This window comes from Protomyctophum parallelum (genome assembly GCF_964188405.1).
Source record: "Protomyctophum parallelum genome assembly, chromosome: 18".
Classification (NCBI taxonomy): Eukaryota; Metazoa; Chordata; class Actinopteri; order Myctophiformes; family Myctophidae; genus Protomyctophum; species Protomyctophum parallelum.
Window position 1 is genome coordinate 2672576 of NC_139716.1, and position 16222 is coordinate 2688797.

A 16222-nucleotide genomic window follows, 5' to 3' on the forward strand; every position below is an offset into this window, starting at 1 on the left:
TTAGCATGATAGCATTAGCATGTTAGCATTAGCATGTTAGCATGATAGCATTAGCATGTTAGCGTTAGCATGATATCATGTTAGCATTAGCATGTTAGCATTAGCATGTTAGCATGATAGCATTAGCATGTTAGCATTAGCATGTTAGCATGATATCATTAGCATGTTAGCATTAGCATGTTAGCATGATAGCATTAGCATGTTAGCGTTAGCATGATATCATGTTAGCATTAGCATGTTAGCATGTTAGCATTAGCATGATAGCATTAGCATGTTAGCATTAGCATGTTAGCATGATAGCATTAGCATGTTAGCATGATAGCATTAGCATGTTAGCATTAGCATGTTAACATTAGCATGTTAGCATGATAGCATTAGCATGTTAGCGTTAGCATGATATCATGTTAGCATTAGCATGTTAGCATGTTAGCATTAGCATGTTAGCATGATAGCATTAGCATGTTAGCATTAGCATGTTAGCATTAGCATGTTAGCATGATAGCATTAGCATGATAGCATTAGCATGTTAGCATTAGCATGTTAGCATGTTAGCATTAGAATGTTGGTGGCAACGTAATGCGCAATAAATAAATTGAAAGTCAATGGGGAGACCTGGCTCACATGTAACCATATGGACCCTTCTGAGAGGCTAAATGTCATCAAATGGTGGTCCGTGGCTCAAATGCTGCACAGTCTTGGCGAGCTTCAGGCACCCAGTAAAATTTCTTGAAATTTAATAAAGTAAATAATAATAAAGTTTAGTAGAATCATTTATTTTATTTATCTATACATCTTAAATACATATAGAATCTATAGCATACACATAACCACATATATCTATACTGGTATAGATAGAACGCAGCAGGTCTAATAGATAGGATATTTAAAAGTGGGCTGTGATCAAAAATAAAAATAAGATGCAATTCATGTGACAGGTAGGCTACATACAGTAGCCTATAGGCTACTATTGTTTCTGTATTCATAATGTTTATATCAATAACTACCACAACAATGATATATCAATTGTTGTAAAGTCAGTTCATTTTGCTCATGCTCAGCTGCCAGTGATTTAAATCCCAATAACATGAGCTGAACAGTTCAGCAACTAACACTAAATGTGCTTTCTGAGTTGCATGGAAGATGGAGAGCTGAAAGCAGGTGTTTTTGTTAAAACGAAACCCTGTATGCAGCCAGTCTGAACCACACAGACTGACACAGAAGCATGGAAGTCGACAACCAGAAAACCAGAGGTTTGGCCTGAACACAGACACTAACAGCTAGGGCATTTTAGTTGACGATTTGGCCTTGAACACTGGAACATAAAATGTTAAAATTTCTGTTTGGCTTTTAGGCTATGTGAACAAAAATTGCATATGGCAAGATATGACGAATAACTTAAATATACAAAGAAATGACTGACAATGACAGGTACCAATAATAAATAAATAATGTACTATGACCAAAATTGCCATTTTCTTTTAAATAATTAGGCTATGCTTTCCCCCCAAAAAAAATTAAATAGTGTAAATACCCGATCTACAAGCTTACAACACCACTGCAATGCGAGGCTTTGTGAGCTTGTAGATCTGCTATTTCCCCTATCTTTAAACATTTATCAACATTTATCAACATGGTAACGATTACGATGATTATGCAAGAATCAGCTTTATTGTCACATCAAAGATTTACAGAAGTAAAACAAAAAGTAGGTGAAATTAGTTTTTGTGCCAATGTTACCCACTTTATTTTATTGCGATTACCTTGAATACTTGCAATCAGGTGATAATATAATAATTGTGACAGGCTGACTAACAGGGTTCTCGGGGAGCTGGTCCAGGCTGGTGTCAGCCCAGAAGAGAAGGAGGTGCCGGTCACCATCATGTCGCTGCCGTTGTCCAGGAGCCGGGAGGAGCATTCCATGTCTCTCAGCAGAGAAGAGGCCGGTGTGGATGGGGACGCTCTGAGACCCATCGTCATTGATGGAGCAATGTGGCTATGAGGTGAGAAAATGTAAACGCTCATTGAACAAACAAACAAATGTGTTTCAATTGTACAACACAGTCATCCAATGAAGTAGCCAATTAGCATTAAAGGTTTTATGACATTCATTTTAATTTATTTTTCTTTTTCTTTTTTCTTTTAGGTTTTATGACCTCAATTACACCCAAAAAACCTGAACTTTGAACATTCAGTGGATCTTCTGTGGTCTGAAGTTTTCTTTGGGGTTTTTTGGGCCTTTTGAGCTACAATGAAAACAGGCAACACAGTGAAACAGTGACATCTGCTGGCAAATCCCATTGACATATATGGGATTTGCAGTAAGTGATGTCACTTACTGCCGGCAAATCAGAGCACCTGTATGAGCCAGAAAACCCCAGATCACAGAAAATCTACTGAATGTTAAAAGTTCATGTTTTTTGGGTGCAATTGAGATTAGAAAACCTAAAAAAAACAAGAACAATTCCAAAACCTTTTTTTAATGTCACAATCACTTTAAGAATGTTTTTCTGAACTGACTGTTCTGCTGCCTTATTATTTTTACGTATCATTATTAGCCTATTATCCACTGGGCATTACTCTATACTGGTTAACGTCTCAGTTAGCAGATTTATGCTATTACGACTACTACTACTAATGCCTATTATAAACCGATATATATAATGCCGATGTATAAACTCACGTAGAGCTTGTATAAGGATGCTATTTTAGGCAAATGTTTACAAATTTTTCGTCAAATGTTAGCCGTTTATAACATGCTCAGAATAGGGATGCTGAATAGCCTAGGGATATCTGTTGTCATTTAGAATACGGTACATTCTGTCCTTTCCAGCTCTTCATAAATTACATAGTCTGTTGAGAATGCCCTCAGTGAATTAAGCCTTAAGATAACATCTTATATTCCAGTCTCTGCCTGTTCCTCACGTACACTCACCTTCTTTTATACATGCCATACACACACACACACACACACACACACACACACACACACACACACACACACACACACACACACACACACACACTCGTCTATAAAACTGTCCCATTTTGTGCACACAACACAGGCACGCCAGGTATGCAAATCTTAACATGCAAATCACAGTTTTCCTCTTTCAGAGAACGGTTGTTTTATAGGTCTGCACAGAATAGAAACAGGCCTGACAACACTTTAATTCATGGCTCCATTCTTCTAAAGTCAGATTTAGACTACATCGTACGACACAAATAGCCTGTCTACAAACTCACAACACGTGTTGTGAGTTTATAGATTGCCTATTTTTGGCGGGTGACAAAGCATACTGTAAATTAGGCAATTAGGTACTATACTACACTATAAAATCAATGATGGGTCCATTTTGGTTTAATTCGTATACTCCCAGAGTTAAATTAACATACCGTAGATGATTTTGCTGTGTAATGTAGGTGGTTTGGCACAATTACATTAGATCTTGAGATATTTATTTAGCTGTTTATTTTTTATTTTGATGCCTGTACCAATTCCAATTAAAGTTCTATAACTTTTCTTATATGTTAAAATTGGCTTAATGGAGCCGAACTCTAGATGTGAGGGCTGCGTAGGGGCAATTTTAACTTAGCAAAACTTGTACCACTGTTTGCTAAATGTAGCAAATTAAAAGTTACTCATGTTTTATTTCATTTATTTTGGTTCTCAGATTTTAGCAATTCAATTAGATTTGTAGAAGTGTGTCTGAGACAAGTGGCCCGACTTCGGACTTGTATATTGGGCAGTTTAGGCATTTGCATAGCAAATGTTGCGATATGCTGTGGGAATACTGTAAGTGCTGCTACTGTACATCTTTGTTCACACAACTACCTTTTTAATGTAACTTGTTGCCATGAAAGCGGAATGTGTCATTGCCGTCTACTACTACAGCATTGAATGAAATTAACAGGTACTAAACTCAACTCAACTCCAATTGTATTTATATAGCACATTTAACATGACCAGGTCAACCAAGTGCTGTACATGCTTTAAAAAAAATAGCAGATCTACAAGCTCATAGCGCGGCACCGAGTGCCGCGCTACAAGCTTGTAGGTCTGCTATTTTTGAAAAATCGAAGAACGACTGACATAGAAACATAGCTTTTTCAGAAAACTGTCAGGATGTAGAAGACATTTTTAGAATCTGATCTCAGGTCAAAATGGGTTAAGAAAAGAACAAAAACAGTGCGATATAAAAAGACAGCAACAGGAAATCAATGGTACGGTGAAAGCAAGACAGCAACAGGAAATCAATGGTACGGTGAAAGCAAGTTTGCATGTGTGCTTGCAGTAATGAACTACTGTTTCATTTGAAGACCAAACGATTGCTTGCTCATGCTATTTCATTTTTCCTGTGCTTATTCAGCCACGGAAACAAGGAAGTGTTCTCTTGTCTGGGAATCCACTTTGCTGTGAGCTACTTCCTTGAAAGAGGTCACACTGATGTCACTGTGTTTGTGCCATCATGGAGGAAGGAGCACCCCAGACCTGATGTCCCCATCACAGGTAGGATGACGGGAATGTGCTGCCAATTTGTGCCAGTTTGATATGCAGTAGTGGTTCTCAACCTTGTTGTCGTTTGGTCGGGAAGGACCTATAGTCAAACAAAAGGTGAAGACGCAGGGGGATCACTGCCATCAGTTTGACGCTGCAAAGGTGTGTGTGTGTGTGTGTGTGTGTGTGTGTGTGTGTGTGTGTGTGTGTGCGTGCGTGCGTGCGTGCGTGCGTGCGTGCGTGCGTGCGTGCGTGCGTGCGTGCGTGCGTGCGTGCGTGCGTGCGTGCGTGTGTGCGTGTGTGTGTGCGCATGTGTTTACATGTGTTTTAAATGTGCACTGCTGAGCCTGGTCAAAGAGACATTTCTGTTCCTTGTGACAGACAATAATGTTATGTTGAATCTTGAATTAGACACTGATGTAAATACCCCAGAAAGTTTCCCTTTCCAACTGGAATGAACCTTGATCTGTGTACTTATTACTCAAATGTTGCTAACCTGGGACTTATAACTGCCTGTTCATCTATTAGCAACAGTGGTTGTAAAAGCATGATCATTTCTAGATCCTATGTCCTATTCTGCAGAACCTGTTTGCTTTTGATATCACTGACACTCACTCTATGATTCATTCAGAGAGGAATACATTTCATTGGAGAGGGAACTTATCAAGGCCCTTTTTTCACAACGTTGTCCTCACAATGTCTAATACAATTACCTTTCAGAAAATAGTAGAGGCTATTATATAAAATTGTTGGTTGCTTTTAATTATTCAGTTCATTATTAGTATTTATCTAATTATTTGTCAATTATCAGAATTATTTGTCATTGCCAAGTATTTGTACAAGGCATTTGTCTCAACTATTTACTCAAAGATAAGCAAAATACAATATAAACGATAAACTTTATGCAATATATTGTACACTGTATATAGTATAGACCAGGGTTCCCCAATACATTTTCCTCAAGGGCCATATTTTGACTACGGTACCAGGCTGGGGGCCGAGTCGGCACGCGCGAGGTCGAGGTCTTGCCCTGAAATTAATGTTCAGGGCAAGACCCCATTTGAAAAGGACCCCCAGTTTGACATGCAGAGGCTACTGACCCCAATTTAATGCCATTTATATCTAGGACCCCCCCCCCCCCCCCCCCCCCAAAAAAAACCGCGGGCCGCTAATTGGGGAACCCTGGTTTAGATCAACATAGCCAGAAATAAATATAAATTCTTGTTTCAGTGATAAATCTGACATCTACCCTATCTTTTTCATAAAACGTTCTGCGAAGACCAACACATTCTGTGGGACCTTGAGAGGAAGAAATGTCTGGTATTTACACCTTCGCGCCGCATCGCTGGCAAACGGGTGATCTGCTATGATGACCGCTTCATTGTCAAGCTGGCATACGAATCTGACGGCATCGTTGTGTCCAACGACACGTACCGTGATCTCCAAGGAGAGAACCCGGAGTGGAAGCGGTTCATAGAGGAGAGGCTGCTCATGTACTCCTTTGTTAATGACAAGTAAATCATCTTCTGTCACTCACTATACTTGCTTCTTGGAAGTATTAGGCAGATACCTAACGTGAATCTCATCTGCAGGTTTATGCCTCCCGATGACCCTCTAGGTCGCCATGGACCAACTTTGGACAACTTCCTGAGAAAGGTCCCAAGGACACCCAAGAAGCAGCTGTGTCCTTATGGTGAGGCCACTTCCATTATAATAATATGATTTTTCAATATCTGGTCTCAATCTGTATAATATAATATAAACTTTTGTGTGCATTTTGTATTGATATATGAAAAAAATAAACAGCACTATAATAATCTCATAAATCTATCCTCATTCAGGGAAGAAATGCACTTATGGAATTAAATGTAAATTCCACCATCCAGACCGTGCTAACCATTCCCATTGCTCTCTCGCCGATGAGCTTCGTGAGAAGGCCAGGCAATCTTCATCAGCCCATAAACATTCTTTATTGGGTTCTGGTCCAGTGACTGCCAATGGCCTCTCTCTGGAGGAGGCGATGGCCCAGAAACTGACCCTGGAACAGTGGAGAGGCTCTTTGAAGAAAGGCCACACCAGTGAAAATGTTGTTCTGATCAAAGGGGCTCACCACTCCAGCAAGCGGCCAACATCTAGGAAAGAGAAGGTCAGTCAACACTCTCCTTCTGACCTGGAATCTCTTTTCTCCTCTGGCTCTCAGGAGCAGCTGGACTCTGGTTTGGGTTCCATAGATATTCCACCAATTGAGACCTACTGGGACCACACTGATCAACGCTATGGAGCCAGTTACAGGAGCTTCCATCCCAACTTCAGTTCCAGGCCAACAGTACCCCTAAAAGTGCACAACATTGGTTCCCCTAAAAATACACCATGTAGTTGCTGCTCAAATGTTTCGTCCTCTTCGTGGTCCACAGGTGGCTTTCATCCCCATAGCCAACACCATAGCATGGGACTAGCCAGCACCCACCACCCAGACATAATGGCTTACACTCCTTCTCATTACTATGGCTATGGGGCATCTGTGTATCCAGTGAGCATGCATGCACACAGCCACCCAGGAGAATTCCAGCATAGCAGGGCTCAAGACTCTCTCCACTATCCGGAATGTCTGGAGAGAAGCCACACTGGGAGCACTCCCATATGACACAACCAGGTCCTTGTGGAAAGGAGAAAGAGGATGTCCGAAAGAAGCTCCTCACCATCTTTAATCTTTAAGCCATCCCAGCCTGTCAAAGTGGGCAGGGGTGAGGTGGGTTCGGGGGGTGAGGCCAAGTAGGAGCCTGACCAGTTTGTTTTGGGAGGTCTGGAGGCTTGTTTTAAGGGCCTTTGAGGTGCTGTGGTACCAAGAGGTGGATGCATAGTCAAAGAAACCTTGTACGAGGGCTCCTGTTAAGGTCTTCAAGGTGTTTTTGTTGACCAGTGAGGAGATCCTGTAAAGGAATCTTGTTCTTTGATTGACTTTTTTGATTACGTTGGTGGCCATTTTATCACCGGAAAGATTGGCCTCCAGGATGGAACCTCAGTCTGGATCGATTGCTACCGGAAACAATTTTCTCTGTATAGTAGATTTGTCTCTTGTTTTGTTTAGTTTAGTTTTTTGTTTGTTTTCCACGTTTTTTGTATAATATTATTATTGTTATTATGCTTTAACTGTGTTGTATTCTATGTATGTGGGTTTGTATGTGGGGAGGGGGAGGGCTGTGGACGGGTGTTCTGTGTATTTTGTGAAAATTTTAAAATAAAAACAGAATATTTAAAAAAAAAAGTAGTCAACCCACAGAGCCTAGTCCTTCCACGCGCCAGAATGGTACCTCCCAGTCCCGGCAGAGTAGTTCAGGAGGAACGGATTGTGTGGCCCTGGTTTTTCCCTAATGGGACTGATCGAGGGTAGCTACTGGGACGTAGGTCGGGACTTGATCACCCCGGCTGGGTCACCTGAGTGAAAACCCCTTACCCCGATGACCTTGGGATACATCACTGAGGATACGTCCCAGGTGCATCCATGTATGTATGTATTTTGTTATATTTATCAAATAAATAAAATATTTAAGGTGTTTTTATTTTAGTTGTAGAGGGCAAGTAGGTTAAAATGTTTTAAGGCATATTTGTCATATTAGACAGGGATCCTTTTAAGTAAAACATTTGAGTATAGGCTACTTTTTTCCTGTTCATTCTACATACTGTGAAATAAAATGATTGATTGAAATTAACAGTTTGCAGAATTACAGTACATTTCAAGCACAACTCAATACAAAGACTGTTAACTGTGAGTGGAAGACCCAATAAAGCATTAAACTTGTTTACAAGCGGGTCCACCAAAATCAATTCATCAAAAATCTGTCAATTTCCTCCACGCACCTGCGTCGCCCTTTAAATGCAGTCTCGTGTTGGTGACGTCCCTTCTCCATCCAGTCATCTGCTCCTCTCTGTATCAGCTGAGCTGATCGAGTGTAGGCTACTGTGCTGTGTGCTCCTACACCGGCCTCTACAATAATAACAACCACAGCGTTTCTGTAGCCTACAACTGTTTCTGTGAGTAAATTAAATTCCACAACACACCATCCATCCATCCATCAACATAATATTGATTGATTAATTTCAGCCGCGGGTTTTGTTTGCGTATTAAAAGAGGCTTTGATTGATTGTTTGGTGTGTTTGTAAACGTGCTCTTAAGAGTCGACTCTGCTGCTTCAGATTTGCTGTTGCAACGAATGAATATCGATTCACTTGTTCTATCATTATCAAACCGGTTGCCGCAAAATGTTAAGTCGCCCTTCGGAGTCTTTGTGCAAAGTATTAGACCATATTTTCCCAATAAGAGAGGTGTTTTAATCACGTCTGTGTCGGAATCTCTCGGACGTTCTCAATGGACGGCGGTGACTCGAGGGGGCGCGTCCGGTGAAACCCGGAATTAAACGCGTTGTAAACTAGGAGGTAAATACGTCGTTCGAACACAAACGGGATTAAAACGCATATATATTAAATAATATGGAATAATACATTTCACAAAGACTCCGACGGGTGAGTTAACATTTTGGGAAACCGATTAATCACATATATGAATATGATAATGTTTTTGTACAGCAACGGGCTGTACTGGTGACGGTGCACTATTAAAGCACTGGCGGAGTGTCATATCACCAATGCTAGCCGCGGGTTAGAGCACTAGCATTTCGTTTTGGGTTTGATATTGAGTAGAAACTCAGCGTTATTAGTTTGTTTGTTTTGAACACATTCTGATGTTCTATCCTGCGTTTTTTGTGTGTGAAGTGAACCGCTGCCGGTTTGAAGTATTAACAGTTTGCAGAATTACAGTACATTTCAAGCACAACTCTATACAAAAACTTAACTGACGACCCAAGCATTACACTTGTTTACAAGAGGGTCCAGCTTGTTCAATTCATCAAAACATTTGGAGACATGCACTTCTATATAGCCAAAGAACGGAACAGGAATTCATCAGCCTTGTGTATGAACACAAGGCTGCTGTACTTTATACCTCATAGGCTACTAAGCATTTTAAAGTACGGTGCCCCTTTTGGCACCCTCTGTTACCTTTGCTGAATTTTGGACGGTGGTAGCCTATAGGGTCCCTCGTAGCTTATTCCACTCTCCATAGGACGCAGATTTACCTACTCTCTGTTCATGGAGACCGGCGCCGTCGCTTGATGTTTCTGAGAGGAGCAGCGACTCTTTTTTTTTAAATACTTAAACGGCAACTCCAATTAGTGCTATTTCGCACACGTTTCTGTTGTCTCCTATAGCTGTGTTGAAACATCTCACCAAGTGAAGGCCCAGGTCTCCGTGAACAGAGAGTAGGTAAATATGTGTCCTATGGAGAGTGGAATAAGCTATGAGGGACCCTAGGCTACCGCCGTCCAAAATTCAGAAAAGTTAACCGAGGGTGCCGAAAGGGGCTAGGTATGAGGTATGAAGTACAGCAGCCTTGTGGTCAAACTGTTCATACAACAGAAAGATTGGGTATTGGGTAAGACTGACGTTATGTATCTTTCATGACCTTTCACTGCTTCATCTCAACCATTACTCTGGCTCTGGTCTCAGCGAATACCGGACTACTCGCCTCGGCGAGTGGACTTCACCTTTGGCGAGTGGCCTTCCCCTTTGATCGAGAAGTCTTCACTTTCCAGGGCGGGTTCTCCGAGAGAACTCGTCCCCTTCTCGCCAAAAGGGGAAGACCACTCGACCCGAAATGAATAACACCCCCCCCCCCCCCCCCCCAACAACGATGATGATGATGGCTACTGCTAATGACATATTGGCATGTGAGAAATTACAATCCTAAGTAGGCCTAAACAAATTAGGCAATCAATATTAACATCTATGACCAAGTTTGTACATTTAACAGAAAGTACAACATTCCTGAGGCACAGGAAATATACAGATGTTAATTCGGATTAATGAACTAAACCTGACTTAATGAACTGTTTTTACACTTTGCAACCAAATGTAAAATGAATAAATAACGGGGACATAAATTGCGCAAAATACTGTTAAACATGACGGCAGCAGTGTAAGTGTACCCCGGCTGATAAAAGGATGAGCTCTCGCTGATGATTTAGAATGTTTAATTCCAGAAACACCGTAAGAACTATAGGTGGAAAAACACACAAACGGTACACAAATGTTACATATATGGCTTCTGACGAAGACAATTGACAAACCATACAGTAGCAAAGCTGAATACTGTAGGCTACTATATGAAAATCAAAAAGTCACAAATACATTGATAACTACTATTGCTCAGCATGAACTGTTTTTATATCAAATTGACAATCCTTTGAGTGCAAAACATGAATTACTGTATCATGAATTATCTTAATGACAAAACCTTTACATTTTATCCTTTTGAAACAATAATGGAATGTTTGTTATTGTATCTGTACTGTATCATTATAACAATGACAAGCAAGGCTAATATTATTTGTAGGCCTATAACACATTTTCCTTTGGCAAACATGAAATGTACCTTTTAATCTATCAACTGTAAATATGAATTACCTATCTAAACCAAAGTATTTATATAATTATTTATCAACGTTACTGAGGCTTCACAAAAAGGGTTCAAAATAGAAAGGCAGAATCACGTCTTGAAAGATACTATTAACTCGCAACGTAAAAGAGATTGCATACAAAGCAACAAAATAAACGCTAAACTACTCATCTACTTGACCACTTCCTTCCTGTTTCTACAGTATGAATAGGCTAACGAGATGCAAATATGCTCACTCACTGAAATGATCCGTTTGGCACATCACTAACAGTCAACAGTCAACAGTACCTTTGACCAGGGTTGCCACATTGAATGAGAGGGAAACAAGCAACCAGGTCTATGAAAATAAATCTAGAATAAGCAACAATATTGCTGACTGTCAAACATCATTGTCCAATGTTGTTTTAGAGCAGTGGTTCTCAAACATTTTCATGTCATCATGGACCACTAATATTCTAAGAAATGTACAGATAAACAAGTCCAAAGTAGTTTATAATGACTAGACGTGGCAATTTACAATTTAGGCATTTAGCAGACGCTCTTAATCCAGAGCGATTTACATTAAGCAAGAACAAAAAAGCATGGGAATACATCACATAAAAACATTTATCATGAAACATGCGTAAGCTAAGAAATAACAGTGGAATATCTATATAATACATTTATACATATGTAACCTGGCAAATAGGGCACAGGGCACAGGACACAGACATATATTTGGGTTCTTTATTTCCCAAGAAGTTGGTGTTGGTGTATCTTATTGGTGTAAAGAATGCCACAGTTTGGCAAATATGGCATGCAAGCCTGTAACATAAAATAAATCTAAACAAAATACGGTAGTGGCACTATCTAGATAAAACAAAGAGGAAACATACCACAATGAAATGAGATATTCCATTTCAATGAAACAAACATAAAACTAGAAAAAGTGCCCTTCCGGGCACAGGTCTCCACCAGGTTATCCACAGATCCGTGCAGTTAGAGGTAAAAACACTTTTCGGCCAGTTATAGCGCCACCTTGAGGCTGAGTTGAAATTGTTCATGTGGCATTTCGTCCTCGGCCTAGTGGGAATGTGGGTGCACAATTTCACGGAAATCACGCGATGTGTTCATGATTTGCAGCATTTTGTTTGAAACTGAGCACTCCTGTGAACTTTGGAAGCCAATGTTAACCAATCAGGATGGAGTCTGATAAATCTGAAAGACCCGTTTCGTTGAATGGCTCTAGAGAGACTGTGTACCAATTTGTGTGATGTTTGGACAAAATCTGTAGGTGTACTGTGCAAAAACTTGTTTTGCACAAAGCGGCCTCCTGGTGGCGCTATAACAGGCCGTTCTGGAAAGTTTGGGGCAGAGGTTCATCGTTGGCATCCAGGGAGTGTGTGTGCAAAATATGGCATCGACCGGGTTAACGGTGGCCGAGATTAGCTGTTCACGGACGCACGGACGGACGGACGGACGGACGGACACGCACACGGACGGACGGACGGACGGACACGCGGACGGACGGAGTGCAAAACATACTCTCCCCACATGCCTTCGGCCTGGTGGAGACAATTACATTAATTGTGTGTCTGAGAACAAGCTACGCCGCTACCAGCGAAGGCAAACAAAGGCTACACAGGGGAATCTGGCCCAGTTGTGGAAGGACTTTGAAAGGGACAATCTCGCCATCATGGACATGCTGAAGATTGCTTCTGAAGTGAATGGCCCAGTGTGGAGATGCCTCGGGGTAACTCACTGAAATGGGACAGCACACAGCACTTTCAACAGTGTTTTTTGAGAACTTTTTTCAACTTTTTCACTGAAACAGTGTGTACATGTATGACAACTTTTTGAGATTTTTTTTCAACTTTTTCACTGAAAGTGTTTTTGTACAACTTTTTCACTGAAAGTGTTTTTGTACATATGACAACAACTTTTTGAGAACTTTTTGAGAACTTTTTCACTTTCAACTTTTTCACTTATTACTTTTTTCTATATTTTTTGTAAAAACTGTTGTTTCTATATTTAAATAAAATACATTACATTTGACCGTACATTTGACTCTTGTGTTATATTCTTGTGAAATATTCAGTAAAGTATTCTGTTGATAAGATATGCATTGCAGACAATATAATACCCAGTTTGAAATGCATTCATTTTAAGACAAATCTAATACAAATTTTCGGACCATTTCTGATTTACCTATACTTTGAACTGGCCTTGTTGGTTGTTTCACTCTCACATCCACGATATGTGGCAACCCTGGTTTGTTTTGGTTTGCGCACGGATGTTATTTTTGTTGCTTTAGCACAGTAGCTAGCAAAGGCTGTAGTTGCTGAAAGTGAAGGAAACACTAGCCAAAAAGTGAAGACTTCTCGCCAAAAGGGGAAGACATCTCGCCCCGGGCCGAATGGTCTTCTGCTTGGGCCGAGTGGACTTGACTTTTTGGCGAGTCGCCAAGACCACTCGCCCGAATGGTCTTGCTATCGTCTCAGCCACTGCAGTGTATTTTTTGACATTCCGTTTCTAAGTTGAATGTTGCCACTACTGTTGGAGCAGCCATAAACTACACGGGTTCACCCCAATGTTCTGGGCATCTTTGTAAAGTTAGTGTTAGTAAAAAGCAAGTAAAAGAGTAACGTTTGAGCAGACTAACATCAGTCACTCTTACCATTCAATGTAGTAGAAGACCTGGCTGCAAGTTTACACAGATATGTCTTCTCCACCTACAGGAAATAAGTTTGCTGCGACCATGAGATCCGTTTCTGAATTAGTCTATATACATTTTCGCAATTTGAAAATGGCCGATCTACCATCTCACAATGTGTCGTACATTTTTCTCAAGTAAATGTTTAATTCCGGCCTTTAACTTGTAACTATTTCTACATTGCAGTATTGATACTTTAACTTAGTAAGAAATATGAGTACTTTTTTCCACCACTGTTTTTTTAACACGTTCTAAATTGTTTTGTCGTGGTCGTGGAACCGCTTGCAGGTGTAGCTGTTGAGTTAAAACTCATGAGTGGAGCATAAACTCAGAAAAGGAGCATGAATCTTCAACAAGACACAAGACACAACAAGACAACTACATCTCCCAGAGTGCATCAGCTGCAAGATGGCTGCTGGTGCTCGTTTGGGTGATTGAACACCTGTTAAAGGCTGGTGGTGCTGACTCTCTCACAAAAAACAAACAAGCAAGCTGAAGTCTACCCAGGAGCTCTACCCCAAAGACGCCAATGGTCTGTTATATTTATTCAACTGCTTTTCTACTTCAGCTTAATGTGGTTAAATTCAGGCTAATTGTGTGTTTAGTTCTACTTATTCTACTTACTTGCTTATTCTACTTATTCTACTTACTTGCTTATTCTACTTATTCTACTTACTTACTTATTCTACTTATTCTATTCTATTATATCTTTACAAAATAAGACCAAGAGAGAAATGTTAAAATGATTTAAGAATTTGAAGGCCTACTAAAAATGTGGACAATTCATGTTGGGTTTAAAATGCCTTGTGCAATTAGAGCTGATCTACAAGCTTAAATTTCAGCTATTTTCTTCTTCACTTATTCAATTTGAAATACTAAATGTTTACTTAGCTTGAGTCATTTGTTAAGGGTTACAGTTCAGAAGTGTTTAATTGAAAATGACTTTGGCAATTTGGGTTGAAATGTTGACTTTATGAGTTAATTTAAGACTGTTAAAATGTCGACTTTAGAGTTAGTTTAAGACTTTACATTTTGGCATTCTTTGTGTGAACACTATTTAAACCACTTTGTCTAAAAGACGGTTTTGATTATTTAAAATATATATATTTAATGTTTAAAAAGAGAACTTATTGTTTGAAAATATGTTTATTGTTTGCATTGTTGTTAAACCGCCTCGCCAACTATATCCAGCGCTCCCACGAGCTGGAGAGCCAGAGGTGGGATTGATTGAAATACTGAGAGGCAGATATCCATTGAAAACTAGGGTTGGGATCGGAAATCGGGGCCGATCACATAATTTTCAAATGATCGGAATCGTATTGGGAGCAAAGAAAACGTGATCGGGACATCCCTAATATCAATATGTCTATATCATGATATTGTCTGTGATTTTGGATATTGTACTATTGTGATATGGCATAAGTGTTCTATCAAAATTGGCAGACTCAAGTCTCAAAATCAAATGATTGGGAGCAAAAAAAAACGTGATCGGGACATCACTATTAAACTTTAACAATTTGCAGAAACAGGAAAGTTCAATACAAGGTCTGCTAAGATGATTAAAACCTATGAAAGCACTAGGCTTGTTTCCATTGTGGTCCTTCATATTCAATTCATCAGAACATTTAATGACATACAAATATACAGTACTATGCCAAAACAGTTGGAAATCTTTTTTTTTTTTTTTTACAGGGGCCAGTTTAAGGGCCCGTTTTGAAGTAGTAGGGATTCGCATTCCTTTACGACTGGAATCTACATTTTTGTGGCATAGTAGCGAAATTAATTTAACCCAATTGTTTCAGTCAAATCTGGGTTGAACGTGATTTGTGGAACTCAATGAGGTGTAGTGTTGTGTATCTTGTAGACCAGGCCCATTGGAAGTTACAGTACTCTGTCCTCTACACTAAAGGCCTATTCATAACTCCAGTATATAGTTATAAGGTGACCACTGAAAACTACAACATGACGTCACGCCAACTCGCTGCTCACCCGAAAACATCTTTCTTGTTTACCGTTTCAGTGGTCACCTTATCACCTAAAATGGAGTATGAATAGGCCATCTTGACCTATCAAAATGAGCAGGTGTGAGTTTTATATTAGTAGTGAGGCCAAGCAGTAGCATGGAGTGAGTGTTCTTTCTGCTTTGGCAATGTAAACGTATGTTTTCTCATGCCAATAAAGCCCTTTGAATTGAATTGAATTGAGTGTTTTTTTGCATGTCAGGTCGGCCATGGTGCTGCTCCTCGATGAGAATGAGGAGTCCAAGGAGTCCTGCCAGCCCCCACCGCCTCTGAGGAGTCCTCAAGCCTCTGCCCGACGGTGAGGCTTCAGATGAAGCGGAGGAAAGGCCATGGCCCCTTTCTCAAGCGACGTCCGCCCCGCCGCCGCCACCCCTGTCGGCCCCGCCACCGCCCCTGTCGGCCCGCCTTGCCCCGCCACCCTGCCCACCCTAGGGAAATATGGCATTCACTGGCCCCCCTTCTCCTGGGATCCGAAGGTGGAGGACCGCCCCATCCAGCCCCTG

At 40.5% G+C, this 16222-nt stretch overlaps 1 protein-coding gene across 1 annotated transcript; it reads left to right on the forward strand.

Annotated features, from left to right (window-relative positions):
- Positions 1-1898: 1898 nt before the first annotated feature.
- On the forward strand, positions 1899-16021 carry LOC310875662 (endoribonuclease ZC3H12A-like; the record flags this gene model as incomplete). The annotated part of the gene is made up of 8 exons (XM_083788955.1): positions 1899-2000; positions 4368-4507; positions 5775-6009; positions 6088-6188; positions 6337-6641; positions 6696-6821; positions 14890-14915; positions 15922-16021. The coding sequence occupies exons 1-8, from the start codon at positions 1996-1998 to the stop codon at positions 16019-16021; spliced, it is 1038 nt and encodes a 345-aa protein (XP_083645081.1). The 5' UTR covers positions 1899-1995.
- Positions 16022-16222: the final 201 nt, after the last annotated feature.